Source organism: Poecilia latipinna, unplaced genomic scaffold (assembly GCF_001443285.1).
Source record: "Poecilia latipinna isolate Pla-1442-1.1 unplaced genomic scaffold, P_latipinna-1.0 Scaffold1342, whole genome shotgun sequence".
NCBI classification, from domain to species: Eukaryota; Metazoa; Chordata; class Actinopteri; order Cyprinodontiformes; family Poeciliidae; genus Poecilia; species Poecilia latipinna.
Window position 1 is genome coordinate 83,525 of NW_015113958.1, and position 11,868 is coordinate 95,392.

Genomic DNA, 11,868 nt, shown 5'->3' on the forward strand with positions numbered 1-11,868 from the left:
GTTCAACACTTTTCCAATTTTTTCCCAAAAAAAATTAAATTTTTTTAAAAAAAAACTTTTTTTTTTTTTTTTTTTTTTTTTTTTTCCAATCACAACATTGGCTTTGTTCCCAAACTACATTTTACTGAATGGAGTTCCCATGAACTCTGAGAAAATGCTCTTTCAAAATCTTCACTGTTTTGCTTGCACAAATCCATGGCATGTTCTTCCACCATTGTTGTCTGTAGAAATGAACCATAAGCTTCTGAAGGACAGATTATTCTTGATCTTTAGGATTTGTAACGCATAAAAGCATATATTCCTATTGTTGTACCATCTAATCTACTCCTAATATTGATATTCTAACATGTTAAATAGGCTCTAAAACTGGGAATATACACTCACCAGAAAATGTAGTAGGTATACTTTGACAGTACTAGGTTTTACCTTCAGAACTGCCTTTGTTCTTTGTGGAAAAAAATTTAACATCATGTCCATGAACAACATGAAAACAATGGCTGCAGGTCTTCCGTTCTGCGACTGTATTGGATTATTTTTTTTACAGACTCCACAGATTTGGTGGCATGATATGGACATCTAGCTGACTAATGCAACATGATAACTGTCTGGTTTATTTCAGAATGCATCTTGAGGTGCATTCTCACCAGTCCAGTTCAGTCCGCTTTAATCAAACTCTAGTTCATTTTCCAGGAAAGTCTGGTTTGTTTTTATCCTCTGATGAGAACAAAAAATCTTACTCTTCTCTGCCTAAAAACCAAGGTCTAGATTCAGTTGTCAAGCAGACCAGAAACCGCTTGAAAAACAGGAAGTGGACTATAGGCATTTTGGGTAAATACAACACTACAAGCATCTTAATACCACTCAATTTTTGGGTACATTTCATGAAGAAGGAAGTTAAATTCAGTGCCTTCTTCAGAGGTTTTTGTTTTGTTTCCACCAGTGCTTTTTGGAGCAGCATTACCACAGGTGAGGAGGTAAATAGGTTTTTTAAATGATTTGGTTCATTTAACACAGTGTCCAGATAGTGAAGCTGAAAATGTAGCAAATATTGCAGAATGCTGGAGTTAGACCAAAAGTAGTTACAAGAAAGAATTAGTTTAAGGCTGTGCACACTAAAAAAACACACTCATAAAATAACTGTTTTTTAACAGGTCTGTGTAAACCTGAGAACCACTTCGAGTGTTTATTTATTTACAGACGTTAAAGCTGTGGTGGTGTGCTCAGTTTGTTTTCTCTGCAATCTTAACATTAGATTATCAGAATAAACAGAGAGAATTACAAGACCTTAAAAATTTGTAAAAATTTCTGTAAAAAATAAACTTATCACATGCTTATGTTTTACACTGCTGCTGGAAAAAGATACAAATTATAGATGTTTTATTATCAAATATATCTACAACCAGTGGTTTGTTTGGCCATCAATAACAGTCACAGTTGCCTATTAAAAATATTGTCCTGGTGTGTTTAACTGTACAATATCACTGCAGCTATAATCTATATCTTCTGATTGTTCTGTGCTCATAAAAACATTATTCAACAGGAACTTAATATGATAACAGATGGATTTCTTTATGCAGTGGATCAGTAGAATGTTCTATTTTTATGTTTATTCATACATTTATTTACGTCTCAAAATTGTATCTATTAATGATCTTCACAAATTATTCATGTTTTGCAGCAAAATGTGTCATTGATCACAGATGTACTTTTACTGAAAATACATTCGTAAAGCACATAAGCAACAGCAAATGTTCTCAGCAGCTGGCTTTGATTTCTAGAGAGAATATGCTGAAAGTGTCTCTATTTTTGCCTGACGGAGTCTCTTTACTGTGTCATCCCTCTCCATTTGTGCATTTTTTAAGCCCCAGGCGGATCTACTCAACATTTAAAGGAGACAAGAGTTTCTGTATCAAATGAGGCAAAAATAAGCTCATCTATTTAAGCTGGTGGTATAAAGTCACATCTCACCAGTGTCTGCGTTCGCTCTCTGTTTTATGTTGTTTGCGTTGCCCTCAATTTATATCCACCCCTTTTCCTCATGCAGGATGTGAACCAAACTGTTGTGTTTGAACATGAGGATGCCAGGGTTCATATCCCATCTAGAAAAGTCTGGAATAAAGAAAATACTGTGGAAAAATTTTGTTTTTTTATATTATCTATGCTGAGTTGAAAAATCTCTGCATGTTCTTTTGTATAAGAACACATCATCATCTTCTGAGCAATTATTGAAAACTCAGATTTGCACAATCTGACAATTTCTCTGTTTGACACTGTCCCAAAGAAAAAGTGACAATTACTCAGAACAAACATGTTTTATACAATGAATGATATGAAAAAAATGACAATGATTGATCACAAGAAAGGTGGGGGGAATCTTTGGTTTGGTGAAGATAAACCTGTGTTTAGCGGGTTCCCCTCTCTCCCGCCCCTTGCTAGTAAGTATGTGTTTTACCATGTAGGCTGTTTATACCTCTGCTGTCAAAGTACCCACCAAAACACCCTTCAAAATGGACACATTCTTGACCAGAACAGATAAAATGTAAACATTGATTTCAAAAATGTTCAAAACAAGAACTGTTAGTCAAATTAAACACATTTTCTTAATGCCTTCCACTGGAATGGGCTCTTTGCACCTCAGCTTCCGCGTTCGGGGAAAAGCAGCTCGATTGTTTCCGATCCAATAAAAATATCATTTTACACTAGGGCTTGGCCAAGGTTTGTACATCGATCCGAAGCCCCAACAAGTCAGCTGGAGAAAGGTTTGAGATGTACGCCTCGTTATACATTCACTGATATGAAGGTGAGTTTTACTTAAACTTTGTGGCTAACATTAACCTTAGCTTATGCTAGTAGGCAATATTCTCGGACATTGTTCTTGTAAAATGTGCTATTTTAGTATCTAAACATTCTAACGGACAATGTATTTACCTAATTTTCAAGTATATTATGTGTGTTTATTGTCGTTAGTGTCAGAGACTCACGGGGTTCGGTTACGGTTCGGGCTTTTTACTTCCGAAGCCTGACGAAGCTCAACAAGCCTCATAGCTTGACAGTAGCGCAGCTCTGGTGTCAGAGATCTGGTTCAGCTGTTCAGGTTCAAAGTTGCTGCTTTTAGAAAAATATGTTGCTTCATGTCTCCGTGTTATTTCGTTTTATTACCTTTGCATGTTTCTTGTGAAGAGCTCAGATTGGACGGCGTTTACAGCAGTATGTACAGGCGGATCAGTTGCTCGGCTGTCTGGCTCTGGTCTGCTCTCTCGTTCCCATAAACTTGCTCTTTCAGGCTGAATACAGAAGTGATTCCATGGAAATAACTCAGGGAGGCTCCTTTATTTACCATCCGTATCCCCGGTAGTTTTAGGCTGATCCGGAGTGAAGTGAAGGCTGCAAACTTTGTGTTGTGCAGCGTTAGCTTTAACAGGGAGTGACAAATATTTACAAGCCACCATCTTCTTAATTCAGGATTGCTTGGAAATTAATGAAAACTTAAAAGCTCATTATATTAGGAAGACAACAACGTTCATAGTATTGCATTTTTTGCATCTGAAATACGACTTAGTCTTTTCTACCAGTCATGGTAACTCAAAGCGGAAACAAGTGAGCCGCATTAGCTCCTGGAGATGTGACGTCAACGCCGTAGGTGCAAAGAGCCCATTGGGGCTTCTAACCAGGTTTGGTTTAGATACCAAACAAAGCGTTTTACAATTTAAAAGGATCAAAATGAATTTTTACAAATTAAAGTGATCTAATTGAATTTTTACAATTAAAGATGTGTTACAGATCTCAAGCTGCACTTCAAAGAATCTGTATTTGTATGTATCTGTAATCTGTAGTGTCCAGATCTGATAAGACTAAGTGTTATTGATTCTAAAATAAAGCTAATGTAAGTTGGACCGAATGTAGTGAATCATTCATTCCCTCACAGCTGAATCAAAAGGCCTCTGCAGCATTGTGAAGTTTTCATAATTTGTGAAATTTTAGGTAAATATACTGTAAAAAATAGTTAGGAAATGTGACATTTTGACATGGATAATTTGCAGGAATCATAGGAGATGCCATATCCCAGTAACACCATTAACTTTAAAAACCATGGTATATTTGGATTCAGCAAATAACCCAGCAGGCATTAAACTATTGAGAATGACACAAATAGAAACTTTTCTTAAATCCCTATGCACAGGAAATGAGACACATGTACACTAACTCTAACACATTTTTCCCTCACAGACCAGAGAACATGAGCACTTCCTGCAGGAAATGTCCTCTTTTCCCTTTTAAGAAGGGACATAGAAAGTGTGTCACACAGCTTTAAGTTACGGACTATGTTGTTTGGTTGTTGAACATGACTGTGAAGGCTTTACGATGAGATGAGGAGAGTCAACTTTTGAAATAACAGATTATGTTCATTTTCCAATGAATCATCTTTGTGAACACATTGAACTATTTACCAGTTATCTGCCTTTCAAAACTGTTTCTTTTGAAATTTTCAGATTTCATCACATCACAATGGTAATTCAATGCACTTTTTGAGTTTTAGGAAAATTATTAGTAGTTTTCAAATTCTTTTTACAAAATAAAATGTAGTAAGTTTCTGTAAACAACCTCATTGAGCCCAATAATACACAAGTAGGGTAAAAGCAAACATGGATAAGTTTAAAGTAGAATTAGATTATAAAACAATATCCCAAGCCTTGAACATCTTAGCTCTGCTCAATCCATGATCTGAAGATGGAAAGATAATGGCACTACTCCAAACATACCAAGACTTAAGTGGACCTAACCCTACAGACTGAACAAGGAGATAGATGATTATTATGAATGGCAACCAAGAGGCTCATAGTAACTCTGTAGGGGCTGCAAAAAACTCCCAGTCAGATCTGGGGCCTCATGCATAAAGCATGCGTGCGCACAAAAAATGTGCGGCGCCATATTTTACGCACAAGTCGGCATGTATAAACTTTACTTTGTGTCAAAGTAAATATACGCACACTTATTCCCTGGCGTGAAAATGTGCAGCAGCCACGCAATTTTTTTCTGTGGACAATATCAAACTAGCGTCAAAACTCACCTAAATACACTGAAATCTGACTACATTCAGTTATTTAGCCCAGGAAACATCGAACCCGATGTTTTTTTCGTTTTTCATGATTTTAATATTGTTTAAATGTAAACGATGACACTGAACCGCATTTATTTTCATACAATAACCTAACACCCACACAAAATAAAGAAAATAAAAATAAAAGGATGTGAAAACCCCACTAGAATGTAAATAATACATTTCCTCAGTTTTTGTCTCATAAAGATTGGACTGTGCGCCGAAGAGCATGAAATGTATCTGTGGGGTAATTTAATTCTCACTGAAAAAAGAAAACAGGGCTGGATCAGCAGATTAACTCCAAACAGGTTTGATTATTTTTAAGGTGATCAAGGTGTGTAGACAATCCCGTATGTATGTAGCTGCATAAAGGTGAGCCGCATAATTGTGGAGTGCTTTGGTTCTGAGGGAGAACATCGACAATGGACGGATTCAGAGAGAGCCATTGATTATATTGATTTACAGGGAAATGTTGATGATGGTTTGTGAGCGTTGAGATTGCTCAGATCATCCCGGAGCTCTGAGCAAAACGTAAAGAAAGAGCTGTGTGGCATGCCTAGGTGGGCCCCATGTGGGGAAAAGGAGGGCAGACTATATGGGTCCCATATGGGTTTGTCCGCGGGTTCTACGATGGCCCCACATGGGTTTGCCATGTAGGGCCAGAGCCCACATGGGCCCTGCATGGGCCCTATATGGTGGTGGCCCACATGGGTTTGTCCATTTAGGGCCCATGTAGCGCCCATGTGGGCTGTGGCCCTACATGGGCAAACCCATGTGGGGCCATTGTGGAACCCGCGGACAAACCCATATGGGACCCATATATCAGCCCTCCTTTCCCCCACATGGGTCCCACCTAGGCATGCTGGCTGGTACCGGTCCAGCTGCATTCATTGGAGCCACCCGCTTTGTGAATGCGCCTTTATGGACATAAAGCATCTCTATTCTGTAATTGTACAATATGCACATGATTCCACTATTTAAAATAAACGTCCAATTTACCCACGCATTTGCACGATCTCTTTATTTTCTTATTTTTAGTATTTTAATTTTTTTCTTTCTTTAAAATGTATTATTTTTTTATGTTTGTGAGGTTACCTTATTACGGAGCCCTCCAGGGGACATGGAGAATTTTTGTTTTTCTTTTGCATTCCCTCGCAATAATCTACTGATCAGTTCATGCGGCATAATTGATACTGTAAGCTTTTTTACGGTGGCCGCCGTACTTTCTGCTTTAATACAAGCTTATAAGGTTTTTCCATGGACTATTGAGTTATTATCGCGGGATAATCAGTCATCTGATTGTGTCTCCATTGTGTTCGTGTCTGAATGGTTTAAAGGGCTGCTTTCTGTGCCGTTCCATCTTAGTCATAACAGACATAAACATGCAGTAAATAAATCGATTTTCAATCAGTTTTTTGCACCAAAGCGTTAATAATAATAAACACGTTTTATTATTATAAAACATAATGGTGGTAGAGGGCCGCACTGGATTAACTCGGGGAATCTCATCTGTCCGTGTATCAATCAACACCAAACCTCTTTGTTCTGTCACAATTATCGATTTATTTAATTTTGATTATCATGCTCCAATCTTTGCGAGGACTGACCACCGCGATCACCCGCTTCCTCATACACACAGAGCCAGCAGCGTCACCTTCCCATTCATACTTCATGATGTCACTCCCACATCGACACGCCCACCACCAGGTGTCAAAGCCGCTGCTCCTGTCATATCAATAATTACTTATTTCATTCATTGCACTTATAGAGCCTCAGTGAAAACGTGTTTATTATTATTAACGCTTTGGTGCAAAAAAAACTGATTAAAAACTGATTGAAAATCGATTTATTTACTGCATGTTTATGGCCGTTAGGCTAAGACGGAACAGCACTGAAAGCAGCCCTTTAAACCATTCAGACTACAAACACAATAGAGACACAATCGGATGACTGATTACCCCGCGATAATATCTCAATAGTCCATTGAAAAACCTTATAAGATTGTATTAAAGCAGAAAGTACGGCAGACGCCGTAAAAAAAGGCTTACAGTATTTAATTATGCCGCATGAACTGATCAGTAGATTGTTGCGAGCGAACGCAAAACCTTTTGCTAGGGGACGCAAAACTTTTGCTAGGGAACGCAAAAGTTTTGCGAGGGAACGCAAAAGAAAAAAAAAATCCTCATGTCCCTTGGAGGGCTCCATATTATGTTCCCTGCACCTTTTAAATAAAATATATAATTATTATTATAAATACTGCTGACACAAACAAGTACGTTGCCATGGTTATTGCCCCACGTGGTGGCAGACCTTCGGGTATTTATACTAATTTACATATATATTTATCGGTGGCGACAGGCGGACCAGCAATTTGCGCTCAATTTACCACAAATTGAGATGTAAAAAGGAAAGGTGCGCGGCCACGTGCATGCGCACGGCTTTATACATCTGATTTTTTTGTGCGCCACACTTTCAAAATTTTTCCGTATGCCAAGTTTTAGTGTGAAAACTGCACACTCTTTTATGCATGAGGCCCCTGACCATTATAGATGGGAAAATATGCCAATGCGGGCCTGTGACCATCAACCAAACTGCGCCACTGTGACCAGGAAAATTCAACTGCAGTAGGTGCCATTCTACGGCCCCATATAGGGGAAAGGTGGGCAGACATATGGGTCCCATATAGGTTTGTTCGCTGTTCCACGGTGGCCCCACATGGGTTTGCCCATGTAGGGCCACAGCCTATGTGGGCCCTACATGGGCCCTAAATGGGCAAAGCCATGTGGGCCCAGCACCATGTAGGGCCCATGTGGGCTGTTGCCCTACATGGGCAAACCCATGTGGGGTCACCATGGAACAAACCCATATGGGACCCATCTGGTCTGCCCTCCTTTTCCCCATATGGGGCCCACCTGGGCATGCTGGCAGGGATATAGCAGAATTAAACTAACGTACATAAAATGTTACAATTTGCACAGAAACAAATTCGGCCATTTTGCAGATATAAGTTAGGGAGCAACCTATATCTGCAAAAACGTTTGGTTATTTAGTTTCTCTGAAAAAGTGCTTCTGCAAATTGTAAATTCAGGTGGAAAAGTTCAATGCATGGAAATAATGTTGCAAGATGTCATTCCCAAATTAAAGTTGTTTGTGGATATTTACGGCAGTCAGAGTAAATGCGCCATTTTGTGGTTTGTATTTCCCAACAGAAAAAGGAATTTGTGTTTCTGCTTCTAGTGTAAAGCCATTCATATGTTTGTGTGGCATAAGTCTGTGTATGTGTTTGACCTGCATCATCAATTGCAGTCAAAAGCAGCTGTACAATTCAGGATTATATATGCCCAATTTGTACAGCGCTGTCTTTATTCCCATTTCGTTCACACAAGGCCCATTAGCCAGTGTGTGTTTCTATGTGTGCTTGTATGCCTGAAGCACCTGGTGTCTGACAGTTTCTAACCTAATGGAAGTAAAGCACAGCTGTAAAACCACTGGCCTGTGCTATATATCCGCCTGTACAAGTCTCTTGCTAACAGCTTTCACACCCCTGCTTTCACGCACACATATAGAACAACGTACTCATTTATAGACACATACAGAATCAGGCACACGAAAACAGGCAGTCATATCGCAGCTAATGGTTCGATAACTTAACGAGAATGTTTCGGAGGGGAATTGGAGCACATAGGGGAAGCAAGTGGGGTTTCAGGGGCAAGGTAATGTAAACTGCAAGGCGTAATCCAAGGAAGGGAAACAGCCATCAGATGTAACAGCCTGTCTTAAGCCAGGGAGAAATGTGTGTCTGTATGATGATTATGTGTGTGTGCATGTGTATGTGTTTGCACATATGGCTCTGATTATGTTTGCTGAACTGCTTACAGCAAAGCCAGAGGCTGACCAGCACAGCCTGTGCGCTTAACTGGTCATGTGAAGGCTGCAGGGCTTTAATCACGGGTGAAGTTTGAGGGCAGAGAAGGGGAAAGGAGATGAGTAAAAGATAGAAGCATGAAATAATTGAGGCCAAAGGACATGTTGTATAAAAGGTAGAAGTTTGAAGATTGGGTGGGAAAAAATTTGAGAAGTGGTTCAAAATGTCAACATAAAAAATGAGGAGACAGTTTGGAGAGATTGAAGCCGAGCAAAAGCACTGAGGAATCATACTGCCTTTCTCAAAATAAAACGCCAAGGTCTTTGCTCGTTTTATACTAGAGTTGATTTAACTATCTTATGCTGTCATATTGTGTTGCTCATCTACTGTAACTGAGCTTATGGACTGAGGTTGAATAAGGTCAAATTTTCCAAAATATAAAATCCACCTCCCTTGAGCTCCAAAGTTTTCTTGTTTGTAAGCATGGACTTGAGAATACTGAAATGTTACAATTCAATTACAGTTCTGTTGCACAGCATTACGTCACACTGATTAAGTAATACCAAAAGATCTGGATCAATTTGTTCTACCATTTCATACTTAAACACCCAGAAGATGTTCTGTTGTATCTGGCACTGAGATGTTAGCAGCAGTTCCTTTAAGTCCAGTAAGCTGTGAAGGGAGAACTTCATGGATCTGACTTGTTTGTTCAGTACATACCCACAGATAGTCAAATGGATTTAGATTTACCAAGTCAACCCCTCAAACTATTCTAAAACAAATCCCACAGATATCAGAGAATGCAGTTCCCAGGAAAGAGGGGAATATTTAATGTGCAGAAATATTTAGCGAGGCTGTTACAGGCGATGTAACCTCTCAAAGTTTTCCAGCAGAACATTGCAAAATATATCACACCTTCTCTTCTGTCTTGGGTTTTGCCAGCAGTGCAGCTTTGTTCCAGTAAGCGATGCACACACACTTATCATCGAAGTAAGACAAAATGTTATTCATCAAACCAGGCTAACTTCTTTTAGTGCTTTGTAGTCCAGGTCTGATGCTGATGCACCCATTGTTGGTTCTTTCCATGGTGGACAGTGCTCAGCACCTATTGATATGAAGATACATAATATTAAACCACACAACCCAGCCTACGCTCCTCACATGTGTCAGTGAACCTTGGCCACCCATTAGCCTGTATCCAATTCTCCACTGTTTCTTTCTTGGACTGCTTTTAAAGGGTGAGTATTATGAAAAATTGACTTTTATAAGCTTTATATCATGTCACAATGTTATTTCCTCATGAAAATCGTAGCTGGAATGTTGCTTTTATTTGAGGAATCTTTGGATCTCCTGTGGCAACCTTTCAGGACTGTCTAAATGCTTGCTCTCACAAAACTCCTCCTTGGAGCTGCAGTTTCTGGCCAAACGTCCGCCTCACAAAGCACTCCTTCCTGTGCCTAGTGGCAGAAATAAGCAAACACCTGGTGGAACTGTGCGTCTTCTAAGCTAATCATAGAAACCATTCCTCATTCCAGTGCGCATAAAGTATCTTTGAGAACACTTTGATGGTTGAAAATCACTATGCAAGTCTGATGTTTTTTCATAAATGGCATAATGAACGCACTGTTGCGATGACTTGCTGAAAGCAGAGTGGCAGAACAAATAGGAGCTTCCTGAAGAAAGAAAAGCCCAATTTAAGTGTCAAGTTGCAAATTCAAATTTCTTTGAATTTGTGCTTAATGTATACAGTGTTTTTACAATAACTGAAGGTAACATAGTTACTTGATTGTACTATAAAATGGCACTATATGCCTGGAAAATATAAAATACTCCTTTAATAAATACTGACCCCTACAGACCAGAAGTACTCTACAGCAGTAGCTGATCTGAAGATGATTCACACATCATGTTTTGGCCCTTATCATACCCTGAGACCTTATGGTTATCCTCTTTATTCCTGTATCAAGGTCAGAATTTAAACACAGTTGTTGTAAGTGTTCCTCTTGCTAACTGCTGCCATAATGAGGAGACAATAAGCATTAGTTACCATTAGTTTACTGCACGGAGTCAATGTTTTTAATGTTTAGCTTTGTTAACGTATTCAAATTGTTGTTGTTTAAGCTTGATAAATGCTTTTAATTCTGCCTATTAGTGATCTCTTGCTGATTTATATCAGTAAAAAGTCTGTGCAAGAGGAAAAAAGATGAAGACACTGTCTAGCCTGTTACTGAAGAGACTGTTGCTGTATGATTCCACAGTTGGACTTTATCTGTAACATCCCAAAGAAACTCATAAGTTTGATCAAATATGTTGTCTGTTTCTCATTTTTTATTCCTTCCTTTGTTTCTGTGTTTGTCCTAGGATGATGCTTCGAGAAGAGGCGCCGAGTGCTCCCCCTAATAACATTGTGGCCAGCGGTCGCACAAACCAGTCCATTATGGTCCAGTGGCAGCCTCCTCCAGAATCCGAGCTTAACGGCATCCTCCGAGGATATGTCCTAAGGTGAACCCACACCAAACAAACACTGTAATCTTGGTCTGGTTTAAATCCTGGTTTAAAGAAAGAAAACAAACAATATGTGGGAATGATGTTATCCTGACACCAATCTCACTTTAATTTTGTGTGTGGCTCCAAATCCAGGCCTCCATTGGTTAATAACTTTGATTTCCATTGATGATTTTTGTGTGATTTTGTTGTCAGCACATTCAACTTTGTACAGAACAAAGTATTCAATGGGAATATTTCATTCATTCAGATCTAGGATGTGTTATTTGAGTGTTCCCTTTATTTTTTTGAGCAGTGTATGTATATATATATATATATATATATATATATATATATATATATATATATATATATATATATATATATATATATATATATATGTGTTTTGTTTGTTTTTTTT

At 38.8% G+C, this 11,868-nt stretch overlaps 1 protein-coding gene across 1 annotated transcript in view; it reads left to right on the forward strand.

The window, feature by feature from the left end:
* The window catches only part of LOC106961850 (protein sidekick-1-like), a gene marked incomplete at its 3' end in the record, with an annotated part of 122,798 nt that overhangs the window by 26,962 nt on the left and 83,968 nt on the right, over positions 1-11,868 (forward strand). Inside the window, exon 12 of the mRNA XM_015055913.1 lies at positions 11,325-11,465. Within this exon, the coding sequence (XP_014911399.1) occupies positions 11,325-11,465 (141 nt within the window). The remainder of the gene's footprint in view (positions 1-11,324; positions 11,466-11,868) is intronic.